This window comes from Pollachius pollachius, assembly GCF_949987615.1.
Source record: "Pollachius pollachius genome assembly, chromosome: 5".
Taxonomy (NCBI): Eukaryota; Metazoa; Chordata; class Actinopteri; order Gadiformes; family Gadidae; genus Pollachius; species Pollachius pollachius.
In genome coordinates this window covers 20,689,201-20,706,367 of record NC_136938.1, presented here as the reverse complement: position 1 = coordinate 20,706,367, position 17,167 = coordinate 20,689,201, and the positions used below count along the sequence as shown (strand labels likewise).

At 43.2% G+C, this 17,167-nt stretch overlaps 1 protein-coding gene across 4 annotated transcripts in view; it reads right to left on the bottom strand.

Moving 5' to 3' along the window:
- Nucleotides 1–17,167, bottom strand: part of LOC307075992 (globoside alpha-1,3-N-acetylgalactosaminyltransferase 1-like) — a 36,471-nt gene that overhangs the window by 13,007 nt on the left and 6,297 nt on the right. The window contains exons 1-8 of one of the 4 annotated variants that reach the window (XM_079736796.1): nucleotides 12,993–13,133; nucleotides 12,169–12,352; nucleotides 8,546–8,587; nucleotides 8,316–8,393; nucleotides 8,181–8,213; nucleotides 2,720–2,854; nucleotides 2,316–2,424; nucleotides 1,658–1,771 (exon numbers count right to left, since the gene is read on the bottom strand). In XM_079736796.1, coding sequence (XP_079592922.1) covers nucleotides 1,658–1,771; nucleotides 2,316–2,424; nucleotides 2,720–2,854; nucleotides 8,181–8,213; nucleotides 8,316–8,393; nucleotides 8,546–8,587; nucleotides 12,169–12,233 — 576 coding nt within the window. In that variant the 5' untranslated portion in view covers nucleotides 12,234–12,352; nucleotides 12,993–13,133. Of the gene's footprint in view, nucleotides 1–1,657; nucleotides 1,772–2,315; nucleotides 2,425–2,719; nucleotides 2,855–8,180; nucleotides 8,214–8,315; nucleotides 8,394–8,545; nucleotides 8,588–12,168; nucleotides 12,353–12,992; nucleotides 13,196–17,167 lie in introns of those variants that run through there. The other 3 variants (XM_079736797.1, XM_079736799.1, XM_079736798.1) reach the window with 3 other exon arrangements.

Sequence of the window (17,167 nt, the reverse complement as noted above, 5' to 3'; positions counted from 1 at the left end):
AACAAGTGGAATTATCATGATCCACTGGCAGATAATTTTGCTTGAAACAAGTAAATTTCCTCTAATAGTGGCTATATTTTCTTGTTTTTTTAAAGCCATTTTTTGCAGTGTGTCTAGACAGTAACGAACATCCCAGACCATAGTTAATCGCGTTTGTAGTCTACACTCAGACGTGAACTCATTATTGCATGCGGGTGTCTTCATTCATAAAAAAAAAATTCAACATTCGGGAGTATGCAGTAGGCTAATGCAAATTATTCTAAAGAGGTCTAGACTCCGCGCGCAGCCCGCCTTCTCCAGTGTACCAAGAAAGCCCACGCAGTGACGAACGGGGGATTTGACCCCCTCGGTTTTACACAGGAAACTTGAGATAAGGTGAAATCGCTGGGCGTGCCAAGCTGCGACCGAACCGGCTTGGCAGTGTAAAAAGACCTATAGCCTACATCATCCTGCCCAACAATATGGGCAGGATCTAGACCAAGCTCTCCTAATCGGGGTCAGCAATAGCCGTGAGTCAATGCCTAGCCTCTGCGTTTGAATGATAATGAATGAATGGAACGTTGGATTTTTAATGTATACCAATATTCTAGACTAGAGCGTGCGCGCCAATCAATGAAACCTTATGCGGAATTAGATAAGGTCAGCTCTCTTTGCTGCGCAAAGCATGTTTCAGAAACCAGCACATTAAGATAAATGTAGTTGTCACACAAGCTATTTTTGAATTTTGTAATATGGAATTATTTCAGGGGGGGAAATGCAGTGAAAAAATGTACGCACAGTGCATTCAGGATTAGGACTGATACATATGTCGGCATAGGCCTAATCAATTGTGTTTTAATATCTTTAGCATTCACATTATTGCAGTCTATTCTTTTCGTAGGCTACTCTGCTGTTGGGCTTGATGGGGAGAAATTTTAAACCTTTATTTTTACCGTACATACCCCGTTTCAGCACCGTGTCAGTGGACAGTTACAATCCTACGAACGTCGTGAGTGCAGTGAACGCGCGTTCATGTTAAGAGGAGTTTCGGGAAATGCTCCAAAGAAATTCACGATGGTTCGCAAGATCCATCGTGAGAATGATCGTACGAGCGATCGTTATCGGGAAACGAGGCCCAGGTATTTCCTGGTTGGTGGCGGAATTGTTTTCTGAAACTGCAAAATAGCACCAGGGAAGGTTTGCGCCAGAACTCCTCCTTTCGCCGAACCGCCCCTTTGGGTGCAAGGTCATTCTCTAATTTACCGACGCGTGGCGTTGGAGGGAAAAGAACGCTCTGCGCCAGTTGCAAACTAGAAACGACCCATGCGTCAGTGTAGAAAGTCAATTGCGCTGGGTGCAAGATAGGGCCCCATGTGTCACTGAAGCTCATCCGTGAGTTATTTCGTGGACACAAAGAGGATAACCTCAAATACACTCAGGTTAGACTTGTATTTTCATGAATCGTTTACACAATGGAGAGACTTGCAACAAAAACCTTTCAACTTCCACTAAGTCGCCTCCGACTATCTCATGTCCCATCTCATTCTAATTCTTATCACCAATACTATTGCTTTAACATGTTCGTATTTTTTGGGATAAAAAGGTGCAAATTCAATGAAAATCCTTTCCTGTTTGATTCTTATGTTTTTCCAGTCTGTCATCGTATCATCAGGTGTACCTGTTGGTCAATGGCGATGGTGGCGTACTTCATCCTACCCAGCACCACGTCTTGCCAACGAGTGGCACTGGGAACTGGGAGGATGGTGATCTTCCGGCCCATACCTTGGTCAACCTAGGAGAAACACACAGGATGACCCAAATGACAAATCACTAACAATTTATTAGCTACGTAAGATCCAAGCAATCAATAACAAACAAGGAACAACTTGGCAACCACTTGGTGCACTGAAACATAAAGAAGATCTAATTTTAACTTTAATAATCAAGGTTTGTGTACCCAGTTTGTGTACCTAAACACAGTGACGCATTACATGATAACCCCACTGTCAGGCTACTCAATATGTATACACTGTGATCCCAGTTTCAGGTTGTTTTGACTGCATCACCAGCCGTGTCCCTTCCATTCTGTTGGCAGTATCCTCACTGAGGCCCGCTGTGCTCAAGGGCTAAAGGTTTGAGTGTCTTTATTCTTGATATGGGCTAGGAAAAGTCTTTCAAAGGTCTTCATGACTCCAGAGGTCGTGTGACAGGCCTGTAGTCATTAAGGCCAGTAATGCTTGTCTCAGATTTCGGCACAGTTGTGGTGCCTGACAGGGAGGTCAATTTCAAAATAAAACCAAAACAAACAATGGATGTAGAATGTTGCATGAACTTACTTTGGGAACCTCGTCCACATGGTCTGTAAAGATGTAATAGGTGAGTTTGAAGTCAACCAGAAAGTGCTTCTCTCCTGATTCAAGGAAGCCCTTCAAAAAACGAGTGTACCTAGGAAAGATTGATAATATAATTTAGATTTGGAGAGTTTTGTGATGCCTTATAGTGTGATGTGTTTTTTCTGGTCATATCGTTACTTAAGTTTTCCAAAATGTCAGTGTGTGTGTGTGTGTGTTTTATTTTTGGGGGGGGGTATAGGGTAAGGATTAATTTAGTCAATCCTGTAGTCAGAAGGCAAAAGTGAGAAAAGCCACATATTTTGCTTTTTAGGGATGAAAACACAACTATTATATAGGCTAGGGTTATTAGCCATGTAAGCAAGAACAGAAGGAATAAGTGGGCATACTTGCCAACCGCGAACACTATTACAGCAATTCTTGGATCCATTCTTTTGTAAATGGAATCAATCACCACTGGGTCAAACGTCCCTTCCCACACCAGGGGAACATTCCAGTTTGTGACAGGGTTAACATCCGTCCGTCTAGGAGTAAAAGGACAGAAGAAAACAGATTCTCCAGTTCAGGCAACTGGACAACCGGTTGACCAGTATAACCAATATAGAATGGTAAACAAGATAAAAACACTCCCTGGATAAATGACGCTAGGGCTGGGCGATATGACCAAAATATCATATCCTGATATAGGTCATTCATATCCCGATAACGATATATATCACGATATAGCACATTTTCTGTAAATTCAATGAAAAATAAATAGTTTATATAAAATGACCACATGGAAAGGCCTATTTCGTATTACATTTTGAATTATATACTCTACAAATAAAGATAACTTACTCATGATAATTTTTCTCCTTTTATTTAGAAACTTTGTGCAAATTATGCATGCAACAAAATATAAAATATGAATGCATAAATATAAAAAGGTAAATAGAAAACACTTTTTTTGTTGGTTTTCAAAAATATTAAAACCAACCAAAAAGCTCTTGAGTCGTGGGGACTGCGTGAGGATCACCTAGTCTGTGTCACCACGGATAACGCCACTAACAACATCCTTGCACTTCGGCTGAATGACTGGACACGCTTGCTATGTTTTGGTCACCGTCTTCATCTAGCCATTGGTGAGTGTCTAAAACAATGTAAAAATATATTTCAGCAAGAATAAGAATTTTTATAGTAACAGCCATACATGGTAAAATATGTCTGCAATTGAGTTTCTGAGCATTTAAAAGCCAGTTTAAAAGCTTAAAATCCAGAATACTCCCCCTGACTTTGTAAACAATCAAGTCATGATTTTTCCCACCCCCTAGTGCGCACCTCTATAAAATACAGTAACAATAAAATATATTTTTAAAATTAAAATAGTGGTTGGTTTGTGGCGTTATCCGTGGTGACACAGACTAGGTTATCCTTACGCAGTCCCCACGACTCAAGAGCTTCCCTGAGACCTTTGGCTATAATTTCTCCCGTGTGGTCATCTGGGAAATAGCTTGTCTGTAAACACCGACTGCAGAGTGTCCAGTCTCGAACAAAGTGTATCGTCAGGCTCATATAGGGATGTGTCGTTCGGCTCGACCACATATCTGTTGTTATAGCGTAGTACAATACCTTGTGGATTTCCTCCTCTACTTTGGCCCGACACTCTTGATATAAATGGGGCAACTGGACTCGAGTGAAGTATTTTCGGCTTGGCATTGTGTACCTTGGGTCGAGTGTTCGCACCAACTCATGAAACCCCTTAGTCTCGACCGTGTACATTGTGGCCATGTCTTTGCAGATGTAAATTGCAATGGCAGCCGTTATCTCCTTCCATCGTCGGGAATCTTTGTCATATGGTGTGCCGCGGGCAAAAGCTTCTTGCACGGTCTGGGGTTTGTTTTGAGCGCTCGACGACTGTATTTTTTTGGATTTCATCCGTAGACTCTCTCCGTACTGTTTGTCGTGATTCTTTCGTAGGTGGTAAAATAGTTTGGTGGTGTGGGGACCGGTTTGCGGCATACTTTACAAAGTACGTTTTTCTGGTCCGTGTCCGACTTTTCAAACCCAAACCACATCCATGCGATAGAAGTAGCCCCTCTTTTAGGTACAAGCTCACTTTGTCTTGGCTGGTCGTCGGAGTCCTTCTCCTGTTCAGAATTGTCACGTTCACTCTCCTCCGTGTTTGTTTGTGTTGCCTTCACGTGCCGTGTGGAAGAATGTAAAGCGTCGTCCAAATGACGAAAAATATTACCGTAAAGTGTGTGATTTGCGGCAAGACGATATAAACGATAGAGCATCATATGAAACGATAGACGTTTTTATATCGTTACACGATATATATCGTCATATCGCCCAGCCCTAAATGACGCAAACCCCTATTCGCTAGAGATAAAAAATATGCAAGATGAGATGCCTTTGGGCTGAGTGTTATTTGCACCGACAGGCCTCACGGTTACCGCTGATGCAAGCCCACTGATCAAAGCATACTTGTGAGTGTTACGCGCTCCAGGATACTTTGATTCATGCTGCAAGAGGGACCGGGGTCAATTGCTGACATACTGATAACAGACGCACACCACTGCATGCAGAATCCGCTAGAAATACAATACATGCCCAAAGATGATTTTATTGTACTGCCAGAATGTTTTTTGATGGACAATTAGAAGAGTTTGAGGAGTTGTGACTCCCAAATCAACATACAGGCTAAGACAACCCCAGTACAGGTCATGCCAAGAGGCGATCGATGGTATTGCACCAGTTTTCAACTCATGGTAGGAAGCCGGTGTAACAGTTCCGTGTCCTGATTCACCATGTAATACCCCAATATTCCCAGAGAAAATGGCACCTGTTGAAGGACAACCTACAGCGGGGCGGTTTTTGATTCAAAAAGGTAAATGATGCAGTGTATCCTAGAACACCCATCGTTCCTGATCCTCACACTATTAGCACAGTTTAATAATATTGTGAATCAACGGCTGTTTTCTCTGCAGCGCTGCACGACAATTTGGCTCATTTAGTACTCCGGATGGAAAAACATTGACAACAAAAAATCGAATAATGGGTTTCTTTGAAACAACGGGCTACTGTAGACAGTGGATACTCGTTTATTACAATTTAGCATGGCCAGTCCAAGACAACACACACAGCCATGGCCTGACCCCGTTTGGCCCTAACTGACCCCAGACTTTTTGTAGACCTTAAAAAGGCCCTTATGGCCTCACCTAACCTTTGTGCTTGGGTAGACCGTCACAAGGAAGAGGGCACACCATAAGGTGCATTCACACCAAACACAACATTTGTCGCCCGTTCGCGTTGTCGCCGAAGTTTTGTCGCACGACAAATCATAATCTGTCGCTGTGCAAGTTTTGTCAGGCGAATTTGCTGTGGTTCACCCCGGACTGCACTGCAGGGAACGGTTGGCCGGTTGAACGCTGATTGGCTGTTACATTACACATGTCACTCAGTGGCCACGCTGTTGAACGCTGATTGGCTGTCATCACGCGAATGTCGCGGAAAAGTGGAAATATTTCAACTCGAGCGAATTTGTCGCGCTACAAATCCTCGTGAACGCGCTCACCTGTGCAGGGCGAAAGTGTGGCGCGACAAATCAAAACTTGTCGCCGGTTTTCTATAGCGAATAATTCGATTCGCGTCTCTACGTTCACTTTGTGTGGGATCGTGTCGCCCCATAGCGTTTGGTGTGAACGCACCTTTATGCATTCTTCTGTTTGATGAGAACACAGGCAACTCTGTGTCTTGGGTTAACATTACCTAATTTGATTATTGACATTTTCATTGTGGGGAGTTGTTTAAATAGCTATTCATGTGAAACTGTTTAAACAGCTCTGCCTAGCTGTATTCTGGACTCACTCTGCTACAGAGGAGTCTAATGTATGCATGCATTAAAGTAGGTTAATTGTCTACAACTATTGTCTGCTTTATGGATTTAGAAATCTCATCTGTCCTAGAAGCAATATTAAAGTTTATCAGAAAAAAAGGGAATTTTTCTTCATCATTTCTGGTATTCAATACCTATTTTCTAGATATACCAAAAAGATAAATAATGTGATGTTTTTAAATATAACTGTAGTATTCAGATCATGCCAGTAGTCTGAATACATGTTAATATTTACCATAAGCTTGCACGTACTGCTTACGTCATTACGGTAGTAGAGGCGCGTACCGGATGTGATGTGTACGTGGCGGATTCTGTTAGTTCTCCAGCAATAAAGCAACATACTGCGAAGCTCCGTCTCTTCATTCTAAACTAAGTAAACGATACCCACAAATACCACACTGCATTCTCAAAGCTGGACCTGACGTCGGGATACCACCAGCTGGAATTACATCCCAACAGCAGGTACATTACCACATTCACAACGCACCTGGGACTGAGGAGGTACAAGCGCCTCAACTTCAGCATCTCCTCAGCTGCTGAGGTATTTCAGAACGCCATCCATCAGACACTTCAGGGCATCGCCGGGGTGAAGAATCTCAGCGATGACATCATCGTTTACGGGGCGACACAGGCTGATCACGACAAGAGCCTGACTGCTGTGTTCCAGCGACTAAAAGAGCGCGGCCTCACACTGAACCGCAAGAAGTGCGAGTTCAACAAGACTCGACTAGAGTTCTTCGGGTTCATATTCTCAGATGGCGGCGTCTCAGCTGATCTGAAGAAGGTTGACAGTATACGCCAAGCCGACAAACCCAAGGATGCAGCAGAGGTAAGAAGCCTTTTGGGCATGGCGAACTACTGCTCACGTTTCATTCCCGACTTCGCTACAGTCACGGAGCCGCTGAGAAAGCTCACGAGGAAGAGCACTCCCTGGCAGTGGGGTGCGGAACAGGACGCAGTGCTGAGCACGCTGAGAGAGAGTCTCACCAGTGAGACCACGATGGCGTACTTCGACCCGAACAGGGAAACAGAGCTCATTGTTGACGCTAGTCCAGTAGGACTTGGCGCAATACTGCTGCAAAAGAACAAAGAAAAGAAACACATCATCGCATATGCAAGCCGAGCGCTCAGTGATGTAGAGAGGCGCTACTCTCAGACAGAGCGTGAAGCACTTGCAATCGTATGGAGCTGTGAACATTTTCATCTCTATATCTACGGCAAAGAGTTCACTATGGTGACGGATCACAAGCCACTCGAGCTCATCTGGAACAACCCGAGGTCCAAGCCGCCCGCCCGCATCGAAAGATGGGGACTTCGACTGCAGCCATACAACCTCAAAGTAGAATACAGAAAAGGGTCTGATAATCCGGCAGACTACATGTCCCGTCACCCAATCCCAGCACAAGCACCTACCAAGAACACCCGTGCAACGAAAGTAGCTGAAGAATACGTGAACTTCATCATGCATAACAGCACACCAAAAGCAATGACTCTGGATGAAATCAAGTGTGAGACACTCAAAGATGAAACACTACAAAAGGTCAGTACTCTCATACGCAACAATACGTGGCACACAGTCACAAAAGACACTGTACTGAGACAATATGAACATGTGAAAAGCGAGCTCACAGTGTTACATGAAAATGACATTATACTAAAAGGTTCCAGAATCGTCATTCCCTCCGCACTCGAGCACAGGGTCCTCCAGCTCGCACACGAGGCGCATCAGGGAATCACAAAGACAAAGGCACTCCTGAGAGAGAGGGTGTGGTTTCCAAACATCGATCGACAAGCTGAGGCGATGGTGAGAAACTGTTTGGAAACCACACCCTCTCTCTCAGGAGTGCGGAGGGAATGACAAAGACAAAGGCACTCCTGAGAGAGAGGGTGTGGTTTCCTCTCTGAGAGAGAGGGTGTGGTCGTTGTCAACATTAATTTAGCCTGTGTGATAGATAGATAAATAGACTTACCCTTTCATTATACTAGGCTTGGCATACTTAAGCCTGAAAAACAAGACAAATATTTAGACTTTCTATAACGAAACCCAATCTTTAATATCATGGGTAGAATACACAGGTTTCAAATAGATTTTGAAGTAACCTTACCCCTTCTCCATGATTAGCTCAGTGATCCTCCAACTGTTTTTGTCTTCATTTTTATCTCCATTTTTTTCTGGGCAAAAACTTTAAAAACAACAAATAAACTATTAGCTATTAGTCATGTGTCTTATCTTAGCATTTGCCATAAATCTCATTGTTTTTGGAGACTTATTACATTATACAATTTTCAAAATGGATTGGTTATCTATATTTATTATTAACAAATATTTCATTACCTTTTGAATCCGATCTGATCTCCTTGGTAGAAATACACCCCCCTGGAAGACAATGAGAGTGCCTTGTTGAAATATGCACGAATAATTTGATAATGGTCAGACAACTGGTTACAGCAGCATACAGTGTTTATTGGTGGCAGGGTTATCGGTGACATGCCTGATGCAGTCGCAAGCAGACTTATAGACTACTATTACATATATGCCTTTCACCACAGACAAATTCATTATCCTTGCTCACATATTAATTGGAATTTCAAATGCTATAATATTAAAAAGCATACATTTTATAACTGGATTTTCGGGGCAGATTAGTCTATTAAAAAGAATTGGAGTCAAATATTAACCATAGCGCTATATTGGCTGATATTTTATCTATATATATTGTGGTATCCTGGGGTTGGAGCAACTTGAGATTTGCTCTCAATGCTTTGGGCAACAGTAACATCACATTAAAAGGATGAGCTAAAGGAACCAATAACCTGTAGTATGGGGAGGAGCTAATAACCTTCACACAGAATATGATGTAAAACTGTTTAGAGGATCAACCACCACTGTAGCAGATTTATAAAGAGCTAATTATTTATAAAGAGCTAAACATATACCCCGATACCGATATAGGGCATCTGTGACAGGGCAATATTGGCCGATAACATCTGCCGACCCATATTGGTCAGGCAAATACAAAATAATTTCAAAATACAAGGAAACCTATGCTTGATATATAGCAAGCTAGTGTTCCTGTATTTTCTTTTCAAGATTACAAGTGCCAAAACGCCAACATATCCTTTATTTTGCTGACCACTTTTTTTTATCCCGAAAAAAGCCTTGTAAGAGAAGTTCCTCTGGTAGGCCTGCCTTCTCGTAGATCGCACCATCTTTCCTCATCTTTGTTTTATGCAAATGCATCACCTTATCTCCCATGATGGTCGCTAGCTAGCGGATTACACCTTCTCTCCAGTTAGAACTACTCATGATGATATCAATGCGTTGTCTCTGCTGTAGAGACAACGCAGCAGCACCTCCACCAAAGTCCCGCCCCTGGAACCGCGGAGCCGTCTAATCGCATTTGCATCAAAATTTTAACGGCAATTTGTGTAGGCCCCGAGAGGGTAAATTGGGGTGCGAAATCAAGCAGGTAAATTGCATCGGTCAGTGAAAACGCGGACCATGCCGGGAAAAAAGCGGTTATAAGACGGGCATATTTGGCAGTATAAAAACATTTATTAAAAGAGAATATAATAATTGAAATCATTTTGCAGGAATATTTAAAGGTCCCATGGCATGAAAATGTCACTTTATGAGGTTTTTTATCACTAATATAGTTCCCCTAACCGACCTCTGGTCCCCCAGTGGTTAGAAATGGTGAATGGTGTAGAGCAAGCCCTGGGTATCCTGCTCCGCCTTTTGAGAAAATGAAACCTCAGATGGGCCGATTTGGAAATTTCCCTGTATGTCATCATAAGGGGAAAGATTACCTCCAAATTCTCTGCTTTGCCCGCCCAGAAAATTTGGCCCGCCAATGAGGTTCTGCTGTTGGTGTTATGGCACATAACACGCAATATAATAACGCAAGCTTGTGTAAAGCTCCCATTTGGTAAAAATAATAGACTGCATTGGGTTCTCCGACATCTCTGGTACTTCCACAACAAGTAAAGACTCGTAGTGGGGGTTATCTTATCCATGGTTTTGAAGGATTTAGGGGAAAGGAAGTTTGGCTTTGATTCCATCAAGTCCAGACTGAACTGCATCCTGGAGGAGAAAGGGATTGTCTACCGCCGGGGCTCCGGTGGGAGTGCTCCGGCTCTGCTCCGTGAGTCCGCCTCTCCTTCGGCGGGAGTCTGGGAGTCCGCAAACGGCAACAATCCCTTTGTCCTCCATGTCGCGGTTCAGATTGATGTGGAACTGGAAGTACCAGAGACGTCGGAGAACCAGATGCAGTCGTTTAAGATTCATAAAATCATCCGGAGGCGCACACACCTTTTGGCCATAGTATTATATATTATATTAGATAGAGATCTTTATATTATATTATATAGAGTATTCCACAACCTGAGCTAGCCAAAACAGTCCGACTTTCTAGCAGAGACCTCCGGGGAGGGAATCCAAACAAACTGGAGACAGACAAGGGGCGAGCAGGCAGAGTTGTCAGGGACATAAAGCTGTTCAGGTTACCAGGGCAGGGATGACGAGGACGGGTCAGGGACAGGCAGGGTCGAAACCAAGGAAGCATCCGGGAAAGAACACTAGAGAGCTTTGCATGCTGCTAAAGACAATCTGGCAGAGACTGGGTGGAAATAGTGGGTTTAAATCAGGTGAGGGAACACAGATGAAGGTGGTTGCACTTATAAGGTGGGAGTGGCAGGCAGGTGATCAGGAAAAGTACTGGCAGAGCTGGCAGTAGGATGGAAAGCCAGAAGTGGATCATGACAACTGTATTTAACTGTTTAGTGAATAATCTCAGCTCATCAAATTGCAACTGTTTTTATTTATATTTATTTTATTTTCTCATATTTATTTGTCCTTTCCCTTGTTTTGTGCATGTATATTGCTGTTAACATGTCATTGTAAATGAGGGAAACCTCAATGCCCTACAAGTGTAAATAAAGCTTTGAAATGAAATGAAATGACTCAATTGCCAATACAGGAATTTATTTATACGAATTAGTACGGTAATACAATTAACCATAATTACATAGAGTGCTTGAGCCACTTGTATGGGAGATAAGGACATATTCTGCAGGCAGGATACGGCCCTAAAGGGACAGCCGGTTGGTGTTTATACATGTTCTATTACCTTTTTGATTGCAGACATCTAAGTAAACAAGGTTTATGTACTAAGTAAGTACATAAACCAAAAAACGTATGAATTCCTATCCTTTGTCGTTCCAGTAAGTGCAAAACCAACCTTGGTGTTGGCGGCCAAAATAAGGTGCTCCCCATGAAATAGAAAATAAAAATAGCCGTTATTTATTTTAATTACTTTTCAAAGCTAAGCTTGCCCCTTCAGAGGGCATTAAGGCATCTTATTTTCTCCATATAGGATTCTGAGACCTTTATCTGATTTAACCCATTCAGACCAGATCACGCATCTGTGCGTCTTTATCTTTAAGACCGGATTGCGCATCAATGCGCGTTTACCATTAACAACCCACTTTCAGACTTATCTATGGCATAGCTGCCATCTGGCCTTGCAAATCTTCTTTGGTAGAAAGTTTACCCGGAACATATATCATACTTGTAACTTGCGTGTTTATAATGATCAAATGGAACCGTGGGTTTGAGACAGTAAAACCCATTACAGGATATACAGTTTAAGCCGTGTGGGGGATTCGGTTGGACTCTGACAGTGTGTGGCTCATATAAAAAAATGTTATAGGCATTGTTTCTGTATTTAATAAATAAAACGGGAAAAAACTTCTTTATGTCATGCATAAAGAAGCATATATTGCTGTTACGTAGGCTTAAGTAAAAACAACAATTTATTAATTTCCCTTTGAATAATGTTCATGTTTCAGATAGCAGTGCTTAGGTCTACACATGGCAACCACAAAAAACCTATGCATTTCCATTTCTGATGAATACCAAGCATTGGACTATTATTAAAACAAAGTTTAAAGTCTTACCCCAGAAAGACAAGAAGGAAGGCTACACAGACAGTAAGATGGTTCTTGGAGACAAAGCGCAACATTTTCGACTTATCTTATCATTCACTTTAAAGAGGTAGCCAAAGGTCATCAATATGGTGGAAAAAGGTTAAAATCCAAAGTAGGTTAAAAAAAACAACAAGGTCACTGGAAGAGCAGTAGCCTGTTGGAGTAAGAGAGAGTAAGAGGGACTTAGAAGAGAGGCTCTGCCTACACCTGCACTTTCTGGCGGAAGTAACCGTCATGGGTAGGGGTGGGAATCGAGAACCGGTTCCTACTCAGAACCGGTTCCAACTAACCAATTCCATCGGAGTTTACCATTAACAACCCACTTTCAGACTTATCTATGGCATAGCTGCCATCTGGCCTTGCAAATCTTCTTTGGTAGAAAGTTTACCTGGAACATATATCATACTTGTAACTTGCGTGTTTATAATGATCAAATGGAACCGTGGGTTTGAGACAGTAAAACCCATTACAGGATATACAGTTTCAGCCGTGTGGGGGATTCGGTTGGACTCTGACAGTGTGTGGCTCATATAAAAAAATGTTATAGGCATTGTTTCTGTATTTAATAAATAAAACGGGAAAAAACTTCTTTATGTCATGCATAAAGAAGCATATATTGCTGTTACGTAGGCTTAAGTAAAAACAACAATTTATTAATTTCCCTTTGAATAATGTTCATGTTTCAGATAGCAGTGCTTAGGTCTACACATGGCAACCACAAAAAACCTATGCATTTCCATTTCTGATGAATACCAAGCATTGGACTATTATTAAAACAAAGTTTAAAGTCTTACCCCAGAAAGACAAGAAGGAAGGCTACACAGACAGTAAGATGGTTCTTGGAGACGAAGTGCAGCATTTTCGACTTATCTTATCATTCACTTTAAAGAGGTAGCCAAAGGTCATCAATATGGTGGAAAAAGGTTAAAATCCAAAGTAGGTTAAAAAAAACAACAAGGTCACTGGAAGAGCAGTAGCCTGTTGGAGTAAGAGAGAGTAAGAGGGACTTAGAAGAGAGGCTCTGCCTACACCTGCACTTTCTGGCGGAAGAAACCGTCATGGGTAGGGGTGGGAATGGAGAACCGGTTCCTACTCAGAACCGGTTCCAACTAACAAATTCCATCTGAATCATGTTTATCATTAACAACCCACATTCAGACTTATCTATGGCATAGCTGCCATCTGGCCATGCAAATCTTCTTTGGTAGAAAGTTTACCTGGAACATATATTGTAGCTCCCAAGTAGGTCACACGAGGCCAGAGGTCTTTGTTAGAAAACGGGGTTTTATTTCCAGGTCGAACCAACCCGTGAGAACTGGGTTTAGAGAGAAAAATAAATGAAAATAAATACAAATTCACAATATGCAAATGTCCGTTTTTACAGCAGCACAACAGGTGTTACATTACACCAAAAAACACTTCACACACACCTCACATACAGCCCGCAGCTCAATATTAACTTGCACATTTACAAACTTAACTTACATAAACATATTCACAACTTTACATAGTATGCAAATCACTATCACGCACAACCATGCAATTGAAAGCAACACAATTAAATCATTCACATTCTTCTTAGATATAAATAAATGATAAACATACCTCATCCACTGCTTACTACTTGAGGGAATCTTATCTTATTGCTTGTCCTTTATAGTTTTTTCTTCTTCTTCTTATGTGCTTTTACTTTTAACTTTAATTTATAGCTTATTGATTGTGCTGCTTCTTTCGCACTGTTTGGCTAGGTACGTCGCTTAAAGGTGTGGTGTAGGAAACATATGACGGCGGCAATTAATTCCGCCCCAGTGCCATTATAACCAGTAGGAACCAAAAACGGGAGGTTAACCAACTAAACAAACTGCCAATGTGCGGCAGTTACACTCCCACCAATCACCTGTGATTACTTAAACATCTTAAGGACATATACTGCATATAAAACATCAAATAAAGTAAATTTGCTCACTAATAAACAGAGTAGGCTTAATACCCTATGGTCTTCAGTCTGCTTCCAACAGTGTGACTGTTTTATGAATGGGTCTCTCGAGGTGAACCGGCTTGGAGGTGCGCCTTCCCATTACATCCAGAGTTGAGTCGCCGATGAGCAGCTTGAGCTTCCTTACTCTCTCATCCTTCCCGGGATAGACTTCGATAATCTTAGCTAACTTCCACTGGTTTCTCGGCGTCAGCTCATCCTTTAGTAGAGTCATCAACCTTCGCGTTTCTGCAGTCTTTGACCCACTTCTGTCTGTGCTGGAGATTTAAGAGGTACTCCTTCTTCCATCGTGACCAGAAGTTGTTGGCTAGGAGTTGAACCCGACGCCATCTCTTGCGGATGTAAATATCTTCCTTAACGAACTTTCCAGGAGGAGGGGATATAATCGTAGACTTCATGGTCAGTATGTGGTTCGGTGTCAAAGGCTCGGGACTAGATGAATCATTCAGGTTATCAGTAGTCAGAGGTCGACTATTCACGATCGCCATGACTTCGTATAAGAATGTTCGTAGAGAGGAACAGTCAAGTTGTTTGGCTGACTGTTCTAGAATAGACATCAAAACACTCCTGATGGTGCGGATTTGTCTTTCCCAGACACCACCCATGTGACTTGAAGCTGGGGTGTTCATGATGAACTCACATCCCAGTTCCTTGAGCTCCTCTTGATCCATCTCTCTCAATGCCTCATCAAACTCACGCCTTGCACCAGCGAAGTTTGTCCCTCTATCACATCTTATCTGCCGTACCATTCCCCGAATAGCGATGAAGGAGCGCAGAGCGTTAATGAAGGCATCGGTGGTCATGCTATCAAGCATCTCTATGTGTACTGCTCTAGAACACATGCAGGTAAGTAATAGCCCGTAACGCTTTAGCTCTTTCCTTCCTTCTTTGATGTGGAATGGTCCAAAGCAGTCCATCCCGCAGTAAGTGAACGGAGGAGTAGTGTCCATCCTATCTTCCGGGAGGTCTGCCATCTTTTGTTGTTCAGTGCCTCTTCTGAACTTCCTGCACTTAGGGCACTTGTAAATATTGGATGACACTGTCTTGCTGCATCCAAGGATCCATATGCCATTCGAGCGGAGCTCGTTCATAGTCATTCCTCGGCCCTGATGGTGCACTCTCTCGTGATAGTGCTTGACCAACAATGCTGACACATGACTGTCCTTTGTAAGAACTGCTGGATGCTTCACATGTGGATGTAGGGCAGCATGAGTTAAGCGGCCTCCCACTCTGATGATTCCTTTGTTATCCAGGAATGGACTTAGCTTGTTCAACTTGGACTTGCGACCTATCTCCTTGTGATGCTGGAGGCACTGGACTTCTTGAGATAGGGTTGCATGTTGAACCATCTTGATTATGGTCATCTCTGCTTCTCTTCTTTCCTCTAGACTGCTGGCTTCACAGGACTTCGGCTTGAGACCTTTGACCTCCTTTGCACGGCGCTGGAGCCTGGCAATAGCTTTTACCACTCTTAACCAGTCTGAGAACTTGTGTAGGCGATCTAAAAGCGACCTCACCTCCTTTGCCTGAGTATCATGAACCTGGGCCTTCTTGAGCTCTGGGTCACTAATTGAGATATCTCCCACCTTTACGTCTCCACTTGGTAGCTCTTTCTGCCACAGAAAGGCTGGGCCTGTGAACCAGTTAGAGGCTACAAGCTGTTCTGCCGTGAGACCTCTTGAGGCGTGATCTGCTGGGTTCTCCTCAGTAGTCACATACCTCCACTGCGCTGACTCTGTGCTTCGCTTGATGCGTTCTACACGGTTTGCTACGAACACATGAAATCTTCTGGCTTCATTACTGATGTATCCAAGTACAACCATAGAATCAGTCCAAAATACTTCTTGTAGGCATTCTACTTCGAGCTCTTTCTTGAGCAGGTCACTGATGCGGACAGCTACCACTGCTGCTGACAGCTCTAGTCTTGGTATGGTCGTGACCTTAGAAGGGGTGACTCTTGACTTTCCCATGACTAAGGTACAGTGGACTTCACCTGATGTACTGACCGCTCTGAGGTATGAGCACTCTCCGTAGCCTGACACACTGGCGTCCGAAAAATGGTGGAGCTCATAGTGCTGAACGTTGAAGCTTGGTGGAGTGTAGCATCTCTGGATCTTCACACCAGCCAGGTTTTTCAGGTCTTTGAGCCAATATTCCCACAAGGGTCGAAGGTCATCAGGCAAGGGGTCATCCCAACTGAGCTTGTCACGACACATCTGCTGCAGTATCTACTTTCCATCCAGGATGAAGGGTGCCACGAACCCAAGCGGGTCATATACTGAGGCAACCGTGGACAAGACTCCTCTTCGGGTAAATGGATTTTCTTTGACAAGCACTCTGAACTGGAACTGGTCAGAAGACACGCACCACTGAACACCGAGTGCTCTATCCATGTGTTGCTCTCCGAGTGCCATGTCCAAGTCCTTGGCAACTTTAGCACATTCCTCTTTAGGGATTGTGGCTAGGACTTCCTTGCTGGTAGAGATGAACTTATGCAGCCGGAGTTTGCCTGTGCTACATAGTTCTCTTGCCTCTTTCACTAGTTGGATCGCTTGCCTTTCAGATGTTACACTTGCCAACCCATCATCAACATAGAAATTATTCTGGATGAAGCGGATGGTGTCTTCACTGAAGCGTCCACGTCCTTCGGCAGCGAGGTGTTTGAGTCCAAAGTTGGCGCAGCCAGGTGAGGAGGCTGCACCAAACAGGTGGACTTTCATCCGGTAGATGGAGGGTTCTGCTTCGAGATTTCCATTCTCCCACCATAGGAAACGTAGGTAATCTTGATCTTCTGCATTCACGTGGAACTGGTGAAACATGCGCTCAATATCGCACATGATTGCCACAGGACCTCGACGAAACCGACAGAGGACTCCGATCAAGGTGTTTGTCAACTCTGGGCCTGTCAGGAGATGATCATTCAGGCATGTCTCTTTAAATCTTGCAGAGCAGTCAAAGACGACTCGAATTTTC